This window comes from Misgurnus anguillicaudatus, chromosome 17 (genome assembly GCF_027580225.2).
Source record: "Misgurnus anguillicaudatus chromosome 17, ASM2758022v2, whole genome shotgun sequence".
Lineage (NCBI taxonomy): Eukaryota > Metazoa > Chordata > Actinopteri > Cypriniformes > Cobitidae > Misgurnus > Misgurnus anguillicaudatus.
Genome location: NC_073353.2, coordinates 39077672 through 39104893, shown reverse-complemented (window position 1 = coordinate 39104893; position 27222 = coordinate 39077672). Strand labels below are relative to the sequence as shown.

At 40.6% G+C, this 27222-nt stretch overlaps 1 protein-coding gene and 1 long non-coding RNA gene across 2 annotated transcripts in view; both read right to left on the bottom strand.

The window, feature by feature from the left end:
* gpc6b (glypican 6b) overlaps positions 1–19504 on the bottom strand; it is a 41191-nt gene extending 21687 nt beyond the window's left edge. The window contains exons 1-4 of the mRNA XM_055215485.2: positions 19256–19504; positions 6897–7055; positions 3658–4049; positions 3154–3319 (exon numbers count right to left, since the gene is read on the bottom strand). Of these exons, the coding sequence (XP_055071460.2) occupies positions 3154–3319; positions 3658–4049; positions 6897–7055; positions 19256–19436 (898 nt within the window). The 5' untranslated portion in view covers positions 19437–19504. The remainder of the gene's footprint in view (positions 1–3153; positions 3320–3657; positions 4050–6896; positions 7056–19255) is intronic.
* A 3672-nt stretch (positions 19505–23176) lies between these two features.
* LOC129452532 (uncharacterized) lies at positions 23177–27155 on the bottom strand. Its single transcript, XR_008647160.2, has 2 exons — positions 26764–27155; positions 23177–25356 (listed from the first exon to the last, which is right to left on the bottom strand). It is a non-coding gene; the product is annotated as an uncharacterized lncRNA (long non-coding RNA).
* Between the last annotated feature and the right edge of the window lie 67 nt (positions 27156–27222).

The following is a 27222-nucleotide window of genomic DNA, read 5'->3' as shown; positions in this document are numbered from 1 at the left end:
CGTTAAGGTGAGTGTGTCTGCTGCGTTCTGTTAATGACACGGGTATAAATAAAGTTTTTTTTGACATTCAGCTACACGGTCATAGCCTGACTACGTCAGACTTCGTACTTCCGCTAAATTTCATTACGCTTCTGTACTCAGTCTGAGATACCTCCCATTCAAACAGTTTTCCACCGGTCTCAAAACGACCGTCCAATCAACGAACAGAGGGCGGGCTGAGAGCCGTGACGTAGACGCTAAACGCCGAATCACGGTTGTAGTTTGTTGTGGACATGGAGACACAGGAAGCTCTGTTGTGGAGAACCGGCACTTGCCAACTTAAACCCGAACAAGAAAAGTGTTTGTTAAACATTTGAATGGAGATTATGTTGTTGCCCTACTCCCGACACGTTTTTGGAAAAGTTTAATTTATCAACTTTACCGATCGTCAGCGAGAAACTGTGTGCAGCACAGCTTGATGTGCACAACGATCGAGAAATCATGGAAGGGAATTATATTGTTCACAGTTAATGGTGGAGGACGCGTGGGCAAGCATTCTTTGGTGACATTCCTGATTAACCAGAAAATAAGGTAGGGAGATTTAATTTACATATGGTTATGGTTGTCTGGTGAAAGAGTTTGAGAGGAGAGAGGGGCTTTCCTCCCGTTAGACGTGAGTGGAAAGCCACCATAAGGATAGTGTTCAACTAGCTCTGGCCCGATTTACTTTACATAATCTGCAAAAGTCGTTCATAGCCATGTTAACTCTGGTATTTCGCTCGATGGGTTTGTTTTCACATCATACGTGTATTTTACAGCAGAGATTCGATGCGGCTGATCCGGCGCATAAAGCACATCATATCCAAATGTTATGTGTGATTGGCTTACGTTTAGACCAATGATTTTAAACTTCAGACAAGCCCCTCCCACGAGAAGGAAAACGATTGTCAATTATGCCCAGCCAGACTCTGTCTATGAAGCGAAGCAAAATAGCAGAGGATGGTATTACCAGGCTAACACGGTCAGCGTTATTTCTCTAAATAAGTTTAGGTAACTTCTAAGTTTAAAAAACATAAACCCAGCAAATTATTGCATGCACATACGGTACAAAGTATGATTATTTATTTAGATTTCAGAATGAGCACGTTTGTCATTAATACTAAATATGCTGCGGTTTGTCTGCTGATCTGATACTGTAATGAAGATGAATGTATAATAACTGATTAAAAACTAAAATGTACAACTTTCAGTAAATAACTATGTACATGCTTAGGACGTTTGTGTTGTAATAATGTACAGGGTAACTTCAGATATAAAAACCAAGACTACTTAAGTGATGTTTTATCATTAAAATCTGATCGCGTCCATTGATTTAATGGAATGTTTGGGTATACCAACATGGCGGCGCTGTGGCTTCACAGTTGTGACATCATGCGCAATCCAGTCATTTATATAGATCAGTGGGCTTCATTAACACCTAAAACTAAAACCAGTTTCAAAAAATGCCTTCAAGGAAAATTTTCTTCTAAAAAATATAAACATACAAATATATATTAAATGAAAGAACAGACCCCTTGCTTTCAAACAATCAATCATTCAAACAAACAAAACTTGAAAACTTTCATCCCATCTATATATGAAGAGTTTCGTTGCAAAACAAGATAAATCCATTTTTTAACATTTTTGTCAAAACATGTTTATTATTATGTTATCATGTTGTTGTTATTTTGTTTTATGGTGCTACTTGGCTGTATTTTTTAAGTTATGAAGGTTTAAATCAAAACAAAACAACTTAAGTTGCATTGAAATTAATTGGAATGCACAACCAAAAAAACGTGATTTCTGAACAATTAACAAAACGGTGGATATCTCGTTTTGCAACGAAACTCTTCATTTTTTCTCTGCTTATAAACTCTCAAATATGTTTTTTTTTCTTATTTTAGCTGAAATAATTGCATTTTTGTGGAGAAATTTTGAAATGGGTCAGATTCAGAATGATTATCAATCATTTGTAAAATGTGATAATCATGTGAGTTTAAAATTAGTAAATAACTTTTTGGCTTTTTCAGTTTTTTTTATAAAATGGGCCGTCTAGTGGATAAACGTGTATAGTGCAAATTAACATAAACATTAATCAGGAATTTTTTTAATGCAAATGTTTTCTCTTAATTGACAAGATAACTTGTCAATGGCAGGGAAAGAGTTAATAGAATGTGCTTTGGCACCACGTTGGAGACCCTTGTTCTATACAGATGAATACAAACACTGCTTTGTAAATGTTGAAAATGTGTATCATTATGTTGTTATTAATATGACCATGTTGGTTATGGGTCATAAGTGTATGTTGTTGGCGATGTAATCTAATGGCTGTTTCCAAGCACTTGTAGGCTGAAATAAAGCCTGTTTCACTTACATTACAATGCCTAGTATGTCTATATTTAATGGTTGTGGGTGGTATAAATGGATGCAGTGGTGTGGGGCAGCCCAAATAATTTAATAAAAGTGGGACCCGTGGGTTGAAAAAAACTAGTATGATGCACTCTCAGATAAGATTAAAAAACAAGCCATCTCTCTGTATCTGTAAATCACCACCAGACATTAACTCTTTCCCCGCCATTGACGAGTTATCTTGTCAATTAAGAGAAAACTCTTCCCTGCAAATGATGAGTTTTTATGGCAATCCATATTTCCACTTTTATCCACAAGGTGGTGCTCTTAACCAACTTATAAAACACTGAAGCATTCACTGATCTAAAAACAGTAAAACTCAATCCCTCAGAATTTGATCTCTAAAAAAAGTCCTTTATAAAAATGCAATTATCTCGCTTTTTGCTCAATTTACCCATATTTGAGAGGTGATAAAAAGAGAACAAATGAAGGTAGGATGAAAGGTGTTTTGAATGCAGAGCAACTGTTCTTTCATTTAATATATTTTGTTTATATATTTCTAGAAGGCATTAAACTTTTGTGAAAATCATGGCAACTTTTTTTTTAATGCTGGTGTGGAAAGAGTTAACACATGCCTTTAAATATTTGGGTTCCTCTTAAGAGAAACAAAGCTTAAAATCTTTCATTACTTTCAAACTGTGTATGATTCTCTGTTGTGTGTTGTAAGTTCATATTTCAGATTTTTTGAGTTTTTTTTTCAAGGTTTTTCTTGAAAGATGATCTTACCAATATACTTGCTCCATTCTGGGTCCAGATCAGCGTGGTTGGCCATGCAGCCCTTCATAACATTTAAACAGTAGTTCTTACAGGGCTTCAATGTCGACAGGCCATTACAGTAAGGACAGTACAGCATTTTAGTGAAGCCGTTGATACACGTGGAGCTCATGGTAACCTTTGAAGAGATGGTTGAACATATTATTCACTTAATGCTTAAGCCATTCAGAACATTGAGACATTGCTGTCTGAAACATACAGAAAGATGTCCATTAAAGAAATAATTCTGAATTTAAAGCAGAGACCTTCAGTTGTGTCAAAAATACAAACAAGTCGGTCCATTTAAAAACTGCTTTTCTTTTGCCTGAACAAGTTTTTTTGCTTTAAATTTATTTTTTATTCACACTGGATTGCTATCTGTTTAAGGGTAAAAGAAATCTTTCCTTTTCACTCATAAAATCCAACCCATAAATCTGTTTGACAGAACCGTTAACACCTTTTAGTTTATGAGCTCACCTTTGAAACTCTGTTAGCGACTTCCCGGCCGACCATCAGGCCCTGAACGAAGGTACGAGCTGTGACGAATGCTCGTGTAATCTGATACTTTAGCTTCTTGGGAACGTCTCCAAAGGGCTTGAGCTCTTCTATGTACTTACTGATACACTCCAGATAGTCCTCAGTGATGATATACTGGGAATTAAGTAACTGGAACATGCGCTCCAGAAGATGAGTCCAGAAATCATTTAGCATCTCTTCTAGATTGACGTTGCCACCTGTGTAGTATCGCTTCAGCTCTGTGAACAAACTCTGAAAGACCTCGGCGTTCTGCATGTAGGGTTTGCCGTATGTACGTATGAACATCTCATTTAGAGATTGCTCCGTGTTCTCAAGCAAATCCAGGAAGAAACCTGACAAAACAAAAGAGACGCAAACTGTTAGTGTGAAGCATTTAACGATAAAAACATGGACCCACTTTTAGTTTCTGTGTCTATTATACTTCAAAAATAAAATTCATGAACATCTGAAGCTTGAAGTGAAGGATCACCAGCAGTGTCCTGAGATGATGGACATCACTTCTCATTTAAAGCCATTTACCAAAACACAACAATTTTGAATTTTTATTGTCATCATAAACGGGGTAAAGATGTAGAGAGTCTATTCTGTTAGCAAAAACTAAATCCCTCAACATTTCTGAATAAAGATGGGTTACAGTTATACTTCTCATAGTTGTTTTAAATTTCATATAATTTATATGTAACAAATTATGCATAGTCAGCATGATCTTTAAAATAGGTTGTTGCAGTCAGGTGCATCATGCACCAGTTTTTTTGAAGGGGGCACAGCATACAAAAATTAGTGCATACATCAAACAAAATATTATAGAGCTTTCAGTCTTTTCCATGGAACTTACATTTCTAACAATCTGAACACCCCTGCTTTCATGCAAATACCTCCAAAACAAAAGTGTTGACTAAGTTTTATATTAAATACTATTTAATCGGAATAATGACGTTGGTATCTTATTTACATCTGAAACGGCATGTTTTGTTTATTTACGTTTTAATAAATGACTTGTACAGCTACAACAACTGCATTATCCTATGAAATTAATGTAATTTTAAATCCATAAAGTACATAAACAACGACAATGACATAAGCTATAGCCACGTAATTGATTTTAATGTTCAAAAATGATTTTAAAAAATTATAGAAAAAATTATTAGAGGAACACATTATTGAATCAAATTTTACCTCATGTGAGCATGTGTGATTCTGCGCCCCCGTGAAATATGGCAAACTTTGGCGTTGTACGAAGATGAATCTAGAAATCTACTAATATAACGTTGAGACGGTCACATTTTAAGCCATACATTTTCTACACGGAGTTTAACTGCACATTATCGTACAGGGTTTTGGAAATGTTGTAAGCATTTCTTACATTTTTTTTTTATTTCCTCAGATATCAAAATGCAGCAGCAACAGCAAAGAGTCTGTGAGATCGCTCAGACGCTGATGATGTTTGAGACTGCGCTGTCTGCAGCGCCTGCCACCAGAATAAAGTAATGCAACACGATCAAAATGGTGAAAATCTCTGAAAAGTGACAAGGATGCAGCGCAGAATTTATAATATTGTGCATATTAAACAGATTAAAAGACAAATAACAGATTAATGGACGCTTCTTTGAATTTGAAGTTGCATGCAAAATCCATTTGGCTAAAAAAAAACAAGGGTGCACGTGCCCTCTCAGTTTGAATGGGAATACGGATCGGTCAATACATATACAGAAAATAATAACTGTATATTAGTAAACATTCACCTTAGTTTATATTTTAGGGACTACATCTTCTGGTTACTTAAATTGTAGAAATTACATACAAAGTGTAGAAAACAGGCCAGGACACACACACACACAAATCTGTGACCCTGGACCACAAAGTCATATATCGCCCTAAATTTGTAGACAACAATACATTGTATTGTCAAAATTATCGATTTTCCTATGCCAAAAATATTAAGTGAAGATCATGTTCCATAAATTTCCTACCGTAAAGATATATAAAAAATGTATTTATCTTTAGTTATGTGTGTTGCTAAGGACTTCATCTGACTTAAAGGCAATTTTATCAATATTTAGATTTGTTTGCACCCTCAGCTTTTCAAATAGTTGTATCTCAGCCTATCATAACAAAGCATACATCAATAGAAAACGAATTTATTCAGATGATGTATAGCCTACATGTATACATCTCAATTTAATTAAAGACATTTATAAGTGCTTTTGTGGTCCAGGGTCACATATATCCAATTCAACCAGATCCCTGTGTCTATACATAAGTGTCTGCAAAATGCATGTAAAAAAATTATTACTTAAAGGTGCAGTGTGTAACTTTTATAATGATCTCTTGACAGTAATGCAATATAAAATACATAACTATATTATCAGTGGTGTATAAAGACCTTTCATAATGAACCCGTTATGTTTTTATTACCTTAGAATGAGACATTTTTATCTACATACACAGAGAGTCCCCTTACATGGAAGTCGCCATTTTGTTTCTACAGAAGCCCTCAACGAACAAACTTTTTTTTTACTAAGTTGTCTCCAACAATGACATGGCTGTCTGGTGGCGGCTACCGTAGCTTCTCTATGCGTTTCGGTGAACTGAAACGTTGGTTGCAATTTGCAACCTTACCACTAATTGTACTAAAATTTACACACTGCACCTTTAATGCGTGGATTAATTTAAACAAAATCAATAAAACCAAAATAAACCAACAGCAATGTTAATGTAACTGACTGATGGAGTGAAATGAGTTTGAGATAGATGAAATGTCAAACTCAATCTGATTTTCTGTTTCAGTTTGAGTCATATACAGAAACAGTGTGACACATGTCCTTTCTACTGTATCCTTAGCAATAAAATGATGATTTTTTTTCTAGATTGATTTTAAAAATCATTGTCTTAATGTGAAAAGCAACACATAATGAATCCCAAAATGAATGAATATACTGTATCTTCGTCTGTCGCTTCAGGGCACTATTTGTAACAAATCACATTCAATGGACATTGATAAAACATTTACTGTCAATCAGATGTGTACAAGCAATTGCAATGAATCCTCATGGAAAATTACATTGCCATTTAAAAAAAGAAACCAGTGCAGGTGTCTTTATGACTTAGTTATATATAAAATAAAACGACAGAAACAGAAAGTGAGAACATGCTCATGAATGTTAATAAACAAATCGTACCATCAAACCTTTTATGTCTGGTCATAAATGTGTTCCTCAGATCCTCACTCGTGTCATCTATCAGCTTGTCAAAGTCTCGTGTGCTCCTGTTACTGAAGTTCTCCTCCATTACTGTATTACAGCAGGTCCTCCGTGGACCACACACTACCAGATGATCTCCTGTAAACCACAGCAGTCTTACATCAGATCAAATATCTACTGTCAGTACCACACATCAACATTTTTGTAAAAAAAAAAAAGTTTATTCATTTCATTTATTATTCTTTTAAATGTTGTTGTTGCCTCTCGTGTGTCTCGCGGTCACTTGTAATTATCGTTTTTAGTAAATAACAACAGTTGTCACACACAGCATCGTGAGGCTTCTGAAGACTTAACTTTGAATTATAAAGTCACTGTCTATTTTCCCTGTGGTGACATGTATCCGAGTGAAATCGCTTCTGAAATGAAAAAGGTAGGGCAGGACTTGAATTCATCCATTCGAGATTTGATTGGATCATTTGAAGCTGTGTCATGTTGCTGTTTGCTAATCGCGGCGCTTTTTTTGTTTTGAAGATTTTTTTATTAAAGATTATAAGGGCACATGAATTGATAATAATGATAATAATAATAATAATTATCATTATCATTATCATTATCATTATCATTATCATTATAATGATAATATTAAAAAACAATAATAATATTTAAAAAATAATAATAAGAATCATATAAAAAAATGATAATGATATAATAATAATAATAATAAAGCTCACAGATAGCCCAAGTCATTTAAAAAAAAAAAAAATTTACAGAACAAAATAAATTACAGTTTTTCATTTTAATTTCATTACGTCTTAAATCTCCAAAGCTGCTGTGCTGAGTTCAGTGCCATATGCTTCACCACAGGTGAGCTGCTCATCATTTGATAAAGTTGCAAAAGCTATTAAAATGCCATTAATGTGTCATAACTACATCTTTCTATCTCAGTAGTCTTAAACTAAAGATATATTTATATGAATCGATGAGATTTCTAAACGGAGAGTTAAATATTAATTGATTAAAAAGCACCTGTGGTCCAATTCACGATTTTACATTTTCTTTGATGTGTGTGTCCCAAAAAAAATGATGACGTCAGTTATCGTCTCCAACGTAAATCTCTTTTCTTGGACTATTACAAACACACTGATTGTAGGCAACAGTTTACTTCCTGGTATTGGTGATGTAGAGAAGACGTCTCGGTTACTATCGTAACCTCGGTTCCCTGAGAGAACGTGAACGAGACATTGCGTCAGTTAGCTGACGCTATGGGATTGATCCTTCAATCACGATTACCCTGAAGCCTTATTGCACAACGCCAGTGCAGTTGAAACTCGCGCTGGCCAATGACGCTCAAGACGGCAAAAGAGGGCGTGGCCTTCTCACTATAATAGCAGCCGTCCTGAGCAAATATCTTCAGTAAAAACGACTGAACGACCGTACAGCCTACGAAGCCGTGAGCGCGGCAGCTGGCGCGGTGTCTCGTTCGCGTTCTCTCGGGGAGCCGAGGTTACGATAGTAACCGAGACGTTCCCTGTCGAGAACGTTCTCTCGACATTGCGTCAGTTAGCTGACGCTATGGGAGATTGTATAGAACCGCGCCGTGCATACGGCAAGATAGGCCAAGCATAACGAAGCAAACAGCATGCAACAATCTCAATGACCAGCCGATAGCGGCATATCGTACTAAGCACCAGCCAAAACCCATAACAGAGCCAGTGGCGTGCTAGCGTAACACCGCATTAAGCGGGTAAGAAGTAAACGCTAAAGAATTAAACAACATACCTAGCGAGCGGACGGCGTCCGGCGCACAAGTTGTAGAAGAGTTTAGATCATTGGACTGGCGGCAGTGAACACAGCACTCTTGCAGTCATATGTTGACTTACCCAACGGGCGGACGAGATCCGGCGTTGAAGTTGTAAAATATAATCCACATGCAGTATTCATATGACTCAGCATCCAGGGAGCGGGTGATTCCCGGCGTCAGAAATGCAAGTGATAATCCACAAAAACCAATACATGGTGGAATTCTCGTAGTAAATAAATCGAATACTCAGCGGGCGAGCAGCGTCCGGCGCTAAGGTATTCTCAAGTCGGCGTCGCCGTAGCGCCGCCCCTCACACACGACCTGATAGAAACCATCAGGTATGTCAGACACTGGAGGTAGAGGGCGTGTTTACCGAAAGCACTCGGGAAGCCAATGAGGAGACATCCAGATTGTAAAACCTAGCAAAGGTGTTCTGAGACGACCAGCCAGCTGCCAAGCATAAATCCTGAATAGATGCGCCTTTATACCAAGCCCATGACGATGCAATAGCCCTCGTAGAATGGGCTTTAATATCCAAAGGGCAACGCACTCCTTGGCTAGAGTATGCCAGTGAAATAGCATCAACCACCCAGTGCGACAGTCTTTGCTTGGAAACTGGGCGTCCTTTGGCGCTGCCTCCAAAACAAACAAACAGCTGTTCCGCTGTCCGGAACGGCGCCGAGCGATCAATATAAGCTTTTAGCGCTCTTACCGGGCAAAGCTCACTCTGTACGATCGCGTTAGTAGTCGCCGCGTCATCCGAGGAGAAGGCGGGGATAGAAATAATCTGCGCTCTAAATGGCGTGGATAGCGATTTAGGCACATAACCCGCTTTGGGTTTTAACGTGACATTACAGTCCCCTGGTCCAAATTGTAAGCATTCAGCGTTCACAGAGAGTGCATGCAGATCTCCTATGCGCTTAGCTGAAGCCAAAGCCAGCAGAAGCACAGTTTTTAGAGAGAGCTCCTTCAAACCTACCGTTAGAATAGGCTCAAACGGAGGAAGAGTTAGTGCTTTCAGGACCAAGGCCAGGTCCCAAGACGGTACGGTGGGTGGGCGAGAAGGTCTGAGGCGCCGTGCACCCCGTAAAAACTTCGCTATGAGCTCGTGTTTTCCCACCGAGCGCCCCCCAATCTCAGCATGAAAAGCTGCGATGGCAGCAACATATACTTTAAGGGTGGAGGGCATGCTTCCCGTATCCATTCTGTGCTGTAAAAAGGATAGAATAGCTGACACGGAGCAGTTCACCGGGTCAAACTCTTTTTCTTTACACCACCCCGTGAATACCGACCACTTAAGGGCATATAACCGTCTTGTAGCGGGGGCACGCGATTGCATCAGCGTATCGAGCACACTCTGCGGCAGAGCCGCGTCTGTTAGCGGTTCCCACACACCTTCCACGCGTGAAGTTTCCACTTCTCGGGGCTGGGGTGCCAGATTGATCCGTTCGCCTGAGAGAGCAGGTCTCGTCTCAACGGGATCGGCCACGGGGGAGCCGTTGACAGTTCCAACAGGTCGGGAAACCACGGCTGGTTCGGCCAGTACGGGGCGATTAGTGTCACTGATGCTCTTTCCTCTCTGATCTTGTGTAAAACTGACGGCAGCAGTTTTATGGGGGGAAACGCATATTTGCTGGCTCTCGGCCACGGCAACGACAGCGCTTCTCCGCCCAGAGGAGAGCTCGTCAACGAGAAGAACAGCGGGCAGTGTGTGTTTTCCTCGGACGCAAACAGATCCACTTCTGCTTTCCCGAACTGACTCCAGATCAGCTCGATAGATAGGGGGTTCAATCTCCATTCCCCTTGGGGAATGCCGTTCCTCGACAGCATATCCGCTCAGCAGTTCATGCTGCCCGGTACATGCGTCGCTTTTATTGAAAGGAGATGACGATCCGCCCACAACAGTATCGTTTCTGCCTGTCTGAACAGCGGCCTGGAGCGCACTCCTCCCTGGCGATTTATGTATGAAACCACCGTAGTGTTGTCCGTCCGGACAAGAACATGATGGCCCCCGATCAGCGTCGCAAAGCTCTGCAGTGCTAAAAGGACGGCTTTGAGCTCTAGACGGTTTATATGCCATAACCGCTCCGTCTCCGACCAGGAGCCCGAAGCCGGGACGCCATCGCACAGGGCTCCCCAGCCCGTTAACGACGCGTCCGTCGTGACTACTTTCCGTCTCGTAACCAGCCCGAGTGGAGCACCCCCGCTGAACAGGTTGGGATCGAACCAGGGTCTCAGCGCTCGCATACATCCGTTCGTAACTGTAATGCGCGCTCGTCCCGATATCCACGCCCTGTTGGGCACTCTGGATCGTAACCACAGCTGTAACGGGCGCATATACAGCAGACCGAGCGGGCAAACCGGGGAGGCTGCCGCCATCAAGCCTAAAAGTCTCTGAAACCGTTTCAGTGGCACAGTGCATCCGTGGCTGAATACATTCAGAGCAGACGTCAGATCTCGTTTGCGCTCCTCTGATAAGAAAGCCTTCATTGAGACCGAGTCGAGACGTACGCCTAGAAACGCGATCTCCTGCGTTGGAGATAGAGCGCTCTTCTGCAAATTCACACGTAGACCGAGGCTGTCTAAATGCGAAAGTACTGCGTCTCTGTGGCTGATGAGCACCTCTCTGGATTGTGCTAAGATCAGCCAATCGTCCAGATAATTCAGGATGCGAATGCCGCTCGCTCTCAGCGGGGACAGCGCCGTGTCTATACATTTCGTGAATGTGCGCGGGGCGAGCGCTAGACCGAACGGGAGGACCGTGAACTGGTATGCAGCATCCTTGAATGCAAATCTCAGAAAGCGCCTGTGGTGCGGGGCGATCTGAATGTGAAAATAAGCATCCTTTAAGTCCACTGAAATAAACCAGTCCCCGGGCCGAATGTGGGCGAGGATCTGTTTCAGTGTAGTCATTTTGAAAGCACGTTTGTGTAATGCTTTGTTTATTAGTCTCAAATCCAAGATCGGTCTGAGACCGCCGTCTTTTTTCGGGACGACAAAGTACCGGCTGTAAAAACCGCTCTCTCTCTCTTGCATCGGAACTGACTCTATTGCTCGTTTGGCGAGGAGATTGCAGTTTTCCTGATACAATATCGACTCGTCTTGAGCCCGGACCGTTGACGCTATCACGCCGTTGAAATGGGGAGGTCTGCGTCGAAACTGTAGAGAGTATCCTTTCTGAATAATGTTCAGCATAATGTTCAGATATGTTGGGAATGGCACGCCATGCATCTAAGCGCAGTGATAGCGGTTGAATGACAGAATGATCGGACCGCTCGGTGCCGCCGAGCGTCTCGTGCGTGACGGGTAGCTCGGTTCTCGGGGGCTGCGCGTTGCTCGTCGGATCGCTGCTCGGGGGCGAGGGACCCAGCGGGACTAATGGAGACCTCTCCGCTCTGTGCAGCGTTTGTGTTACGGGCACACGAGAGGATGGCCGGGGGGCGGCTGACACCGCGATAGACAACGGGCTTCTGTGCGGCTCGTTGAGACCGTGCATTAACCCTGCCCGTCCCCGCTTTCTCTGCGTTAAAAAAAGCGGGGAGGGTGCGCTGTGCATGTTTATATGAGGGTGGGAGCTGCCCTGGGGCGAGCGACCCGAAACCGAAACCAGATGAGGAGGAAAACGCTCTTTTTGTGAAAAAGTAACATTTTTTATTGCATTTAACACAAAAACATTTAAAGAAACAGTCTCTGCGTCGCCCGCAACAGCCAGGGGGACGCTCGACGAGACTTTGTTCTCTTGGCGGCGGGCTCGCCGCTCGGCGTTCTCTCTCTCACACCACTCACGTCAGGAACGCGGCTTTGCCCCGGACTGCGGTCCCCCTGGACCCGGTTTCTTTCGACGCTTCCTGGTGGATTCGTGCCAGGGGCTCTTATGACGCACCACCGGTTCAGGTCTCACCGTCGGGGGCGGTGCCGCGGGGGGTTGCGCTGCCGGCCGGCGTGGCGCAGACTCGGAGCGGTGTCTCGGCGGCGGCGGTCCCGCCGGCGCATGAGACGTAGGGCGGCGAGGAAGAAAGTGACTCATGGCTTTAGAGCTCTTCACCGCCTCCGAGAATCGCTCCGTGATGGTGCCCACGGCGTCACCGAACAAGCCAGATGGGGAAACGGGAGCGTTAAGCAGCGTCTTCCTGTCGGCTTCCTTGAGATCCGTGAGATTTAACCACAGCTGGCGCTGCATCACCACCATGAAGCCCATGCTGCGTCCGATGGCTTGCGCCGACTTTTTGGTGGCTTTCAGCGCGAAATCCGTTGCCGCCCTCAGATCCCTGAAGGTATTCAGGTCCGTGCTGCCCTCGTCCAGCGCCTTTAGAGCCCTCGCCTGGAAAATCTGGAGGACTGCCATGGTGTGCAGTGAAGACAGAGCCTCTCCTGACGCGGCGTAGGCTTTATCAGCCAGGTGCGCCGTCGTGCGGCATGCCTTAGAGGGTAGTGAAGCCTCACCACCCAAGGAGGAGGACGACGGGCAGAGATGGGCCGCCACGGCTTCCTCGACGGGGGGGATGTGCAGGTATCCACGGGCTTCCGCCCCGTCCACTTTAGAAAATAGCTCAGACCCGCCGGCGCGAGCGCGGACGCCCTGGGGGGTCGCCCACGCCTTGGTGACCTCATCGTGCAGGTCTGGGAGGAAAGGGGCACTTTTCCTCGGAGCGGCGGCGCGGCGGCCCGAGTCAAAGTACCAAGAATCGAGTTTGCTCCTTTGGGGTTCTTGTGGGGAACTCCACTCGATCTCTAGATCCTGCACGGCCTTAGAGAGAATGCGCACCAGCTCTTCGTGAAAGGATGGGGGGTGGGCGTCAGCCTCTGACGCGGCAGGCGGAGATTGGTCCCAATCTCCGTCAGACGCCGTCAGCGACATCTCATCCTCCTCTGCGGGGACCCCAAAGGAGACAGACTCGGCAGCTCCGGGTTCAGGACGCAGGCTCTCGGCGACGAACTGAACCGGAGAGCGACGGGGAGGGGAAGCGCGGCGCTCCGGCACGCGCTCGGTCTCCGTCGGTGGCTGAGCCCCCACCAGCGGCACCTTGGCGGCAGTGGGAGGCTGCAGCGAGGAGCTTTCGAGAGCGATGTTGAGCCGAGTCCTGAGCACCCTCATTGGAAGCTCATCACAATGAGGGCACTCAGACCCAACCAACGCCGTCTCTGCGTGGAGAAGCCCCAGACATACAATACACACTTTGTGCGAATCGGGCGGGTCGATAGGACCTCCGCACCGAGAGCACATTCGCGACATCTGGATCGCTAAGAGGGACGTCCGTCTTATCCGCGTACTCAACAGATGTCTTCGTTGCAGGGTAAAACTTGCTCGTGAAGGAGAAAATACTGAAGATATTCGCTCAAGACGGCTGCTATTATAGTAAGAAGGCCACGCCTCCTTTGCCGTCTTGAGCGTCATTGGCCAGCGCGAGTTTCAACTGCACTGGCGTTGTGCAATAAGGCTTCAGGGTAATCGTGATTGAAGGATCAATCCCATAGCGTCAGCTAACTGACGCAATGTCGAGAGAACGTTCTCGACAGGGAACTGACATTTTCATAATTCCTCCCACTTCGGACTCACAGCCTGTAAGTTAACTCCTGTTAGTAACCAAATCTTTCAAACATGGTAATGAGCGTCACATTACTGGCTGAAGAAGGGCAATCGCTACTTCTGTTTCATGGTGAAATTAAAATCAGGAGGGGATCTTGGATCATTTGTGATTATTTTTGAGTTTGCCCAATTCTTCAACAACCTTTAAAGGAATAGTCTACTCATTTTCAATATTAAAATATGTTATTACCTTAACTAAGAACTGTTGAGTCATCCCTCTGTCATCTGTGTGTGTGCACGTGGGCGCTGGAGCGCGCTGCGACGCTACGATGGCATTTGGCTGGGCCCCATTCATTCAATGGTACCATTTAGAGATAAAGTTAGAAGTGACCAAACACATCAACGTTTTTCCTATTTAAGACGAGTAGTTATACGAGCAAGTTTGGTGGTACAAAATAAAACATAGCGCTTTTCTAAGCGGATTTAAAAGAGTAACTATATTTTATGGCGTAATAGCACTTTTGGGAGTACTTCGACTCGGCGCAGTAACACCCTCCCTCTCCCATTATGAGAGTGAGAAGGGGAGCAGACTTTTCAGGCGAGTCGAAGTACTCCCAAAAGTGCTATTACGCCATAAAATATAGTTACTCTTTTAAATCCGCTTAGAAAAGCGCTATGTTTTATTTTGTACCACCAAACTTGCTCGTATAACTACTCGTCTTAAATAGGAAAAACGTTGATGTGTTTGGTCACTTCTAACTTTATCTCTAAATGGTACCATTGAATGAATGGGGCTAAGCTAAATGCTATCGTAGCGTCGCAGCGCGCTCCGGTGCTTGCGTGCACACGCACAGATGACGGAGGGATGATTCAACAGTTCTTGGTTGGGGTAATAACATATTTTAATATTGAAAATGAGTAGACTATTCCTTTAACAAATGGAGGCTTAAATTTTCACATTTTCAGCTCAATTGTAATGAAGCACAAATCTAAAACCACTCTTATTGGTAAAAAGTCATCAACAGCATTTGATAGTCATTTTATTTAACACTTTCCTCACCATTAACGAGTTATATCGTCAATTAAGAGAAAACACTTGCATGAAAAAACATATTTGTGTTTTTGTTAATCTGTAATATCGCGATTATCCACTAGATGGCTTATCCAATTCATTCAAAACTGAAGCAAAAAAAAAACTACTAATCTTCCATTTACTAATTTTAAACACTGTGAGGTGGTGTCCCGGACAGGGATTAGTTTAAGCCAGGAATAGGCATTAGTTTAATTATGAAATATAACTAGTTTTAACAAACATGTCTTACTAAAAACATCACCTGTGTGCATTTTGGGGCAAATCAAAGGGCACTGATGTATTTTAAGATATGTAAGTGCAAGTTGTTTTCAGTTTGGACAGCTCTTAAATTTATTTTAGGATTAGTCTAATAACTGTCCAGGAAACCGCTGTATGTTTTGATAATCGTTCCAAATCTGAATTCTAACAAAATTCCATCACAAAAATGCAATTATTTCAGCTTTTTGCTAAAAAAATGTGTATTGTTTTGAAGTTTATAAGAAGAGAAAAGATATGATGAATGTTTTTTCCCTGTTTGTTTGTTGGTTTGTTGTTTGTTTGATTGCAGAGGCTCTGTTCTTTCATTTGATATATTTGTATGTTTATATATTTTTAAAAGAAAATGTTCCTGGAAGATATTTTTTGTGAAACTTTTGTGAAAATCACAAAAAATGCTGGTGTGCAACTTTCCAAAAAATAAAGTCTGGCAGGGAATGAGTTAAACACTCCACTGTTACACATTTGCGGCATTTTTGTCAAATCAACACATTTTATTATATCTATTAAACAATTTAAATTGAATTTTTAGTCATGTTAATTTTTTTAAACCAAAACTTAAAGTATGTTGAATTGACGTGCTAAACCAAGTTGTTTTAACTTTGTGCTGCGTTTTTTACAGTGTAACCAAAATAAAGGTTTATTTCATTTTGTTAATTAAGCTTTAAAAGAGTGGAAAAACAACATTCTGTGAACAGAGACTCGTTGAATTAAACCAAATCTGCAGATGTGCAGGACCAGGATTAAATACCACTGAGTTCAAGCACACTTTGTCTGTAACAATCAACCTGATTGTCAATCAATGCACAAAACCTCTCATCATTATTAGAGACCCATCACACACAAAGACAAGCATCTACATTCAGGCAGATTTAAACTGCAGAGCTCCTGTTTATCTCACCATCCTTCTCATTTACTCTCTCTCATGTTGTTTAAATCTTGTGTGATGCACAAAAAAATTACATCCAATCATGTCTGAGCTGCTCTCCTTTATACAAGCAGCATGTGTTTTTGAATCGTGAATAAATAATGGCACTTAACCTATTTCCTTAACAATACTTTTATGTGATCGGTTATGTATTCAGTACTCTTATTGGTCAAAATGATGTCAAGTGATCTTGTTAATAAACGATGCTCCATCTTGTGATTTGTGATGCCGCACACTTCAACCCAAAAACCTCTCACCCGTCAACAACCCTTCTATCTTTGATCATGATGTCAAGGAGGTCACAAAATGTCAACAGTGTTATTTCAGTCTTTTGGTTGACCTCTGAGGCGGGCGAGAAATGGCAGGATTCAGCTGAGAGCAGCACCAGATGACATAAATTCATATGTCACACAATCTTAAAAATAAAGGTGCTTCACGATGTCATAGAAGAACCATTTTATCCCGTACGGTTCCATAAAGAACCTTGATGATCCAAAGAACCATTCTGTTTCAAATACGATTATAAAAAAGGGTATGAAAGAAATGGTTTATAAGCTCCTTTGACTGGTTCTTCTATGGTGAAAAATCTTGTAGGCACTTTATTTTTAATAGTGTATATATTATTATAGTAGATATTTTTGTTAAAAAAACTCTTTCATAGAGCTGAAAGCACACTCACACTTCATCACTCTCAGTAGTTTGTTTCCACACATTCAGCTTTCAGTCAGTCTGGCATGCAATGAAACCCTCGTAACATTGATTTAAATATGGGGGAGAGTTGTTGAGAGCCTCAGGAGGACACATTTAGCACTGTCGACAAACCAGCAGATACTGGAGGTCTGATGTCTGTTGATGTGAACTACAAGGTTTTTGGGTTCAGATGTTGACGCAGTGGCGGCCGGTGACTTCTCTTCCGAGGGGTGCGAAATCAAAATGTGTTCGAAGTGTTGTGTTGCTCGTCATGTCAAAATATGTGTTCATGCATCATGCGTCTTGTCAAAATAAGTGCCTGCTGCACACGCGTCGAAAGGGTTTTATGATAAAGACAGTCAATTAACACTAAACTGTAATTACACATGACGTTAAGTGAGTATCTGGCAAACGTGAGCGTCTCTATCCCTTTGAAACGTCTGCAGCAGACACGTATTTTGACATGGCGCGTCGAACACATTTTGAAATGATGAGCCACACACGTGACAGGCTACATACATGTTTTGACGAGCTTTGCATTACGTGCCCTTGATGAAGTCACTGGCTGCTATTGAGTAACGGTCCCTTAAAATGCAAAAATGAAAGCTATTCACTATCAGTCACTATAACGTAGATGAACACTCTTATAGTTTTTAACTAAGGATTCTTGTCATCAGCAAATCCCAACAAGGTGAATCGCAAAATATGATTTTTTTAAAATGGCTGAAAAGAAAGGGTTTGCATTTACCAACACAACATTACTTAAAAAATTATCCAAAGCGACTTACAGCACATTACTAAACTTGTATCAGTATTTATACTCCCTGAGTTTGAACCCATGACATCTGGCAGCACTAATGCAATGGTCTACCACAGTGATTCAATTATTATTGGAGATCAATATTTCTTGATATATCTTACAGCTTAGTTTAAATGTCTCTCTGTCTCACTTAAGAATGAATGCTTGTTAAACACTGACCAATTATTATACAACAATGAATTACACAGGTTAGTTACTTGTGTGTGAACACTGTTGTTTCTTTTCAGTATTCTTCAGAGATGCACCAAATGGTGCCATTTATCAGCAAAGTCGATATTAATGAACCAATTTAAGTAGAAAGGTGTTGGCTAAATGGGTAAACATGTCAGACTTATTGGTCTGTCTCCATTTTGTTTTCTCTATCACTTGGTTCCTGCTATTTTCACAACTTAAATCCTCCTCAAGGGATTACAAACCACCTGCAGCTGGACAAAAAGTGAAGAAGCAGCACTTAAATGATCAGTTTTAAACTCATACTTTAAGAAATCAAGTCAAAAGATTTTTGTTTGACCTCTGGTTTCTGTTTCCTGCTACGACAGTTCACACTTGTGAAACATGATAAAACTGTTTCTAAAACAACACGAGCGCTAGTATGTAATCAGGGCTACTTGTCAATTTTCAGTCTAGACAGTTTTAATAACACAGACTGTACATGGCAGAGTAATCCGAGCTGCTACAATTATTTTAATTTTTGCACATTTCTGCATATGGCAAAAAAAATAACATTACCTTTAGAAACGATCACACATTTTAAAAAATGTTCTTTAAATTAAATTAGCAGCTTAGATATTTTATACTCAACCTTATACAATGGCATATATCCAAGCCATTATAGGGAAGAGACAGGGAGTAGTTGTCACAATACAGTGAAAATTTTTCACGATAATTCATGCAGGTCAATTTCTGTATTAAACACAAACCTGACTCCAAAACAGCCACTGAACATTGTCATGATTACAGCTCAGGAGAAATGATACAAGTGTGGAGCTCTACTCCGGGGCATGTTGTCACACTATATAAGTGCCATATACAGTCTGAACTGTAATGAATAATTGCAAAAGTCCTTGTAACTTCTCATATAGCTCCAGTTCCTACTATTTTATAATGCATCCACTCTTTAAAAGAAATGTTTTTGTGGAGCTGTTCTGCGCACTGTGAAACGGTTCTTTGGGGACCCCACAACGGTGTGGCATCGATTTAAGGCAAAACAATTAAACTTGGTACCTGGTATTTCCTCGCTTGGCACATCGGCAGAGCTGTAACCCAGAGATGTGTACGCGTCCTTCACCTGACTGCAGTTCACCGCCAGTAAATCCAGCGCAACCGAGAAGCGCAGAACCGAGAGAAAACACACACCGGCAAACACGCGCAACATCTCGGAAATGTGCTGATGCTCGTTGCGCATCCGTATCTTCCACACACCGTTAGACAAAACTCATACCTGCCAGTCTTGAAACGCAAAGCATCGCGTATTCTGACATCTGTTGGACAATCACAAGTCTTCGTGTTGAGCGCGCAGTGATGGCGAGCTGATGGCACGTGAAACCCAGTGCGCAATAACTTCTCCAGAGTTCAGTCACCGTTCGTTCAGTTTAAACTGGAATGTGATATAGCCTAACCAAGAACAACGTGTGTATGACGTCAGCAAAATCAAGCTTTTAAATTTAAGCTTTTAACAATAATTCTATGTACATTGATAAGTCACAGTTTGATATACTACATTGTGACCTTGTCTTTTTATGTACTCAATAAAAAATGTTTTACAAAAAGTACATGCATACAAATGACCTGGTGTAATGCAATTAATCATCATATTAAACCTAGAATGGAAAGTAACAACTTTTAAAGTAATTTCAACATATACACTGTCAAAAAAATAATATTTTGGTACCGTTATGTACCTCTGAAGTACTAATATGAACTCTTTATGTGCAAATGTGTACTTTTGAAAGTGTACCACCCCAGTAACAACTAGGGAGCATTTCTATTATGATTTCATGCTCATCTCAGTTGCACCAGTATTTGTGCATATATTTTAATAACAATAAAACGAATTAAACAACATAATCCCATTAAAACATAATTAGTGTAAATATATTATTATATTAAGGGTCCATTTAAGTTTATGCTATTTTCCATACAATTATTCTGCCAACATCACTCCTACAGACTATGACTGATTCATATTCACAGTTTAATTGATGGCATCTTTGGAAGCAAAGCTGTCAATCACGTACTACAGAAGATTTATTATTTTCAGAGTTTCATTTGTTCATCAAGAAGCAAATGTCAACAAATGTTTAATTGTGTAGACCACCAGTGAAAGTCTATGCCAGGGGTCTCTCAGACTCTGTGCGGGCACCATGTTGGAGACTACTGGTCTATGCAGTTCACATCGAAGCAAATAATGTTAATAATGACTTATAAAGTGTTGGTCTTATGAGGGAGAGCATGATATGTGAAAAGATGAAACATGCTTTGTCTGGTACATAACCTATGAAAAACCCCTACTAAAGGGTCCTTTCATATAAGGCTTGGGAAATATTTCCACTGACACAGTTTGGGTGAATGCCAAACCCTCGCCTCATGATCAGAAATTAACCCTTAGTAATCATAGTTAACCCTTCTTTTGTAATTGCCTAAAACACACTGACATGCTGAAGTCTTTTATCACACTTTTTCTTTTAAAGGAATAGTTCACCCCAAAACAAATATCTGGCCGTTCTTTTACATTCAATGAAATTGAATGGGGACCAGTGCTATTCATTTTTAGAAGTAAAGTATAACCTTTTTGCATTTCACAGAAAAAAACTGATTAGGTGTGAAACAACATGAAAATGAGTACATGATTAAATGTTCATTTCTAAGTGAATATTTTTATTGAAAGAAATTGCTAAATGATACTCCATGGCAACCTTCTCAGTCAAAATCTCAATGGTCACATCTGACTAAAGGAACTGACTGCAAACTATAATGACCTCCATACTTCTCACATGCCTGGAGGACATTATGAAAAACATATTAGTGGTTAAATTATGAGCAGGGACAAAGGGACATGGAGCAGCTGACAGCACATTAGATCAGACGAAACAAGATTGATGATGCTTTCATAGGGAGCTGCAAGAAATGATTCAATGAATGGCAAAAATGAGACCGAGTCTGACACGCAGGAGCGCTACACCCGTGAGAGATCTGCACTAACCTGACATATTGTTGTAAACGCTCAGAAAGTGTGATTTGTCTGAATAATGAGCAAAAAACAGGGAAATACACTGAAGATTATGTTCCAATGGGATTACTTATGTTCCCATCTGATCACTGAGCACCTGATCCATGCACACAATGGCATTAAGCAAGAACTGACACTTTCAGATGAACCACATGTAGGGGTGGTTTCTCAGACAGGGTTTAGGTTAAGCCAGGACATTTAAGTACAAACATACCTAACAAAAACAATACTGGTGTGCATCTTGACAAAAAAATGGCAGAGATATATGTCAAGATATGTTTTTAAATTAAGGCACCTCAAACATGCATTTTAGTCTGGGATTGTCCAGGAAACTGACCCGTAATGAGTTGACACAGTATGATGAACAACTAACAACTACATTTGCTAGATTAGAAGCCGTAAATCTTTAAATCTGGTTTGTCTCACATAAGCAAGTGAATTATCATTGTAAAGGGATATGAGAGGTCTCATGAATACATATAAAGCATGCGTATACATATATTATTGGATGTTTAAGCAAATACCTACGAGATATATGTGCATACTAATGTGAAATTCATACCAATACATTTTAAGTTAGTAATGCATACAGATACACTTGTCAATAACTTGCATATACATGCAAACTTAATGCACACAAACACACATAAACACTCGCATTGGTATGAATTTCAAATTAGTATGCACACATATTTCATAGGTATTTGCTTATACCATTGGATGTTTATGTATATGCATGCTTTTATGTGTGTGTTTATGAGTGAAGTATGATTTATTAGCCACATGGCCGCTCATACATAAGTGCACTATTCAAAAAAGTGGAAATTCTGCATCATATCCGATTAGGTAAATGATGATGATGTAGTAGTTTTCAACAATCATCTCAATGTTAGTTCCAATATAGAAATGCACCCTAGAAATTGCTGGCTGTTTTAAAGACTTGAAAGGGTTAAAGAGGGACCACTATAAATGTAGACATCAGCTGATCTGTAGTCAGATTTTCAAACAAAAGACATTTAGCCCCAGTGCAGCAGGGTGGACAGCAGGAAGACCAACACAAGGTCATATTTAAGGATCATTATACAGCTCAAACCTTATTATAAAGATAATAATAATTATACAGCTAGAAAGAGAAATTAAAGAGAATAGCTGTGGGGCAATAATAGACAAGCAGACATCTTGAAACTAATTTGACTGCATTTTTATCTAATTCTGATTATACTGGGCCAAATTCATCTGTGCACATTATTTTGTGTTAATATGTTAGTTCATTTAAATATGTTAAATGTAATTAAAATATCATTTTATGTTGCCTTTGAGGTGAAATCATGTCCGAATAGATACATTTTTTACTCGTATCCTTTCTATAATACAGTTGCAGTAAAGATAAAAGAAACCAAAAATATAGGCAGTCAAGCGGGATATAATCCAGCACAATGAAATAAAACTTGAATCTATACGGAGCACAACTGAAGTTTTTGGAGATTTGACTAATGATGAGTTAATTACCAGTGAAACTGGGAGCACATTAATGTTTCAATGAACTCTTTACACATGGAGAGATGATCAGGTGTCTCGTACAGAAGAGATGTACACAGCATGACAGTTTCTCACAGCGTGATAGAAGTTCAGCAAGATTAATGACTTACAATCTAAAGTCCATTATAAGCTTCTGTTAAACATTCATTTAGCATTTATATAAATGACTTGTGTTGTACAAAGGTTTTGATTTAAACTTTATGCTGCAGAAAATGGACAAGGAAAATCTTTGACTTGACATGTTGCAAAATAATATCTAATGAAGCCAAACTGTTAGCAAGACATACCTACATCCATAAGAAAACATTAACATGTGAAAAACTCAGAATTGCATCATAAGATCTCTGGATCAATAAACAGGAGTAATATTCATCACGGAAAATAGACAGAACTTAAGTTTTAATTTCACTTTTTAATATTAAAAATCACAAAACAAACACTTAAATTGGGGAAACAAACATTAGATCATAAACTGTAAAAATTGATAAATTCCTGCCCTACATTTTTTTGCTTAATCAACTGATTTAAAGTCATTTTAACTTACTATGTATGCATTTTGATAAGACATGAGTTGCTACTTAGAAAATATAGTAAAAATGTAAGCTTAATTTTCTAAGTTATAATTACTCATCTGTCATCAAGATAAATAATAGGAAGTTAAAATTACTTTGAAATCAGAGTTGATTAAACAAAAAGCATTTTTTTTACGGTGTGGTTTTTATACAAAACATGGTTCACATTTAAAGTGAGTAAAATTACACATCCTACAATCCCCTTTAAAATTCACATTTTCAAATTAATTGTATTATTCGCATTTAATTTCAACGTTATTACAAACATTTGCCCTTAAACAATGAGTTTCAGTTGCCAACAATGGTTCTCAATGCAACAGCTCCATCTTGTGGTCAAACTTTTTGCAGGTTTGACTTAAAAAAAAGAGGGTCCTATATAATGATTCCCAATCATCAATGTCTACAAAAGTAAAAAACAAGTAAAATAAACAAGATTTAATGTAACCCCTTCAGACCTGACTTTTCAGGCGTTTAATCAACGTGCCTCCACTGTAAAAATACTGCCTTAAAATTTTTTGTTAAATCAACTCAGATTTACAAGTCATGCCAACAGAGATGAGTTGTCACAACTTATAGTTGAGAAAAGTCAACTTAAGTTAAAACAACTCACCTGTAGTTATAACAACTCATCTCTAGTCAAGATAAATAGTAAGTTGAAATGACTTGTAAATATGAGTTGATTCAACAAAAAACCCCAAGGCAGCAAAGTATTTCTTACAGTTTTATTTTGATCGGACATCGCATGTTTTGTGTTTGAACCATTCCAATGGAAGCAGGGCCTGAAGGGGTTAATACCTGAAACTAGTTTGATAAATAAAGTAGTTTTAAGTTTAAAACTTAAAACTATGACTTCACGTAATATAAAATCATCCAAGGATGCACCTCATGAATTGTATTTGAGGCTATTACTACAAAATAAGAGCTACACAACAGTCAATGCTTCAGTAAAATTACAGCTTTGAATTTTACACTTTACTAGTCCGGGCTTTCATGCCCACTTTGCATCCACACATTTTTGGATGAGAAAAATACCAACTACAGTTATATAGATTGAAGGAGCTGGAATTATTCACAGTGACATCACAATGTCCAACTTAAACTTTTATTGATGTAAAACAGATTTTTTCTAAGTTACACGTTAATTTCATCCACACAAATGCAGCAGATTCATTTCCCATAGTCTTCACAGGCCGGGACAAGTGCAATACTTGTAGTTCAGAGCATTGCGGCCAATCCCAACCTGCGAAGAAAGGGATGCTGGAAACCAGACGGCAAACTGAGATTCGTCACCGACATGATCAGTTTTGCATGGATTTGCACAGCAACCGTACAAACGCTGACTGCAAACCAGCAAAACTAATCAGAGCAGCGTGCACAAACATCTCCGAAGGTCCTCAGCGCTCACATCTAGAAGTACTTGAAGTGCTCACATTGCAGTAGAGAAGTATTTTAAATTACTACCTGCACTATGAGCACTTTAATACTGCTGGAGTAATACTGCAGAAGCACGGAGGTGGCTGGAGCGACCAGACGGGCACCTAAGATGCGGGTAAAGCAGAAACGGTCAAAGCGAGAAGCACAGAAAAGATGGGCAAGCAGGCCACCATCAGTTTTGCATAGATTTGCACAACTCAATATTTCTTGTAGTGCAACTATGCAAAACTAGCAGAGAACTGCATGGAATGAAAAGAATTGAAGAGTGCAGCCAGTAACAGCAGGGTATGCCAGCCCCTTATGCCAGAAGGGGCACTTAGGGCAGTAGGTGCTAGTCTATGTCACTATCTGCACTAAATGCACCTTAGCATAAGCAGTAGTTTACATCAGTGGTCGGACGCATTCGGGTCAAAGTAGAGCTTGAAGTGCCTCCACTGCAGTAGATTTCACTGAACTACCTGCACTGTATGCACTTTGACCCTACAGTGACATCTCAAGGTGTTGATTGGGGTGAAATGGGACAGATCCAGAAGGGACATTGGGTGGATGCTCTGAAATGAGAGGGACAGGAAAGTTACACATTAAGATTTTCACTCACTTTACACAAAAATTAAAGGCTTTTCAAAGTAAAATTTTAAAGACATTTGCTTGGGGGACGTTGCCTTTTTGAGCTAGTAATCGTGTACATGCTTTATGAACTCATGCATTTTGTTTAAAAAAATAATACAAGTATTACACCAAAACTGCAATCGTCTTTAGTAAAAGCAAGACGGTGATTTATAAACATTACGTTACAACAAGCACTATAAATTCTCGGCTAAACGCGCTCATATGCGCAGTACGCAACCGGCAGTGTACAGTGCGCATGCGCACTCCCGTTCAACGCGCGCTTACCCCTCCCCCATGATTTGCACCAATATGGCGCCGAGGAGTCCGCAATACTGGTGTTGGAGAAACAAACTAAAAACAAGCGCAAAGTCGTGCGTTCACGGTTTTCCCCGTTGTGTAGGGTAGAACCTGCAACGCGATTCGGTGAAACTAAACCGAAACGATAAACAGTTGTCGTCAAACGTGTCGCACGCATGCGTCTGTGTGTTCAACAACAGCACCCCAAGTCGCGTTTACTCGCAGTTCAGCTGATGCTGCTCTTTAACGCGGCATAATTTTCAATTTCACTCGCTATGCGCTTTACTGTGTCCTCAACTGTAGGAGAACAATAACAAACCCCTCTTTATGACGCACAAAATGCGCACCAACTGCCCTCTTTAAACTGACCGGCCTATAACATCACCACCACACATGCGCTTGAACGCATGCTCGTGAACATCAGACTCACGAGTATACGGGAAACCGTGAGTTTGCGTGCGTTATAAATTCTCCGGTTCACGAAACTCCTTGGCAAGGGATATTTCGTAAATATGCAAGCGCACGGTGTTATACAGGCACGCATTGGACGTCAGCTAGCCTAGCATTGTTGCTAACAGCAGTGCGCGGCCTGCAGCCGCCCCATGTGCTACCGCTTTGTTCTGGTTGCACTCGAACCAGACTAGTACTGTTCATAAAACACCACAAATAACTGTTTATAGACTGCACTAGTGATAAAAAGTTCCCGATAAAAAATCTGAACCGAATTAAAGCGCGCGTAAAGAGTGTAGACGCTTATTGAGAGTGAACACTGTTTGGCACTGCAGCACGCTTTTCAAATCTCCCTCATTCTCTCAACTATGGTGGGCTACCATGCGCCTGTTACTACATGCTTTTCACTAAAACCGCGCGTTTACGCACTCGCATAACCATATGAAGCGCCGAAGTTTACGATTTAAACCATCACGCACGTGCATGCTGACTTCGGTAAGTGAATCCCCCCAAAAAGCAACAACAGGTTTCATGTGAATAACGCGCGTAGCTAGATAAGGGTTTGTATAATCCACCATCTTCACTCACTAGTGCACACTTACCGTTTACTGCCAGAGCTCCGTCGAAAGTAAACCGCAAACTTGTGTCGATAATCTTTAAAAATAAATCACCAGCACTCGCGCACGCCGTCCCGGGCAGTGGTACAAACGCGTAGTAAAATTGCGAAAGTGGCGCGAACGCGCTCTGCTTTTAACCATGTGGTGACTGAAGGGCGGCTCCCGATGAACGTAAATAAGCCCAACTCCTTCATTAACATTCACGAACTAGGCTACTTCCGATCCGACACTACAATAAAACATGCGCACAACTGTCTGTAAACAACTAGATGGGTAAACATCTTCAGCAGATCATCTAAAAGTCTTACAATATTTACATCTAGGCTACATTTAAAAACATCAAAAGTAATATGAAAAGTATGACAAAAATAAATGTAATCAGATAAACTATACCCAGCATTTCCTATTTTTTTCCAGCAAATAATTAATCAGATTGTTGTTCAT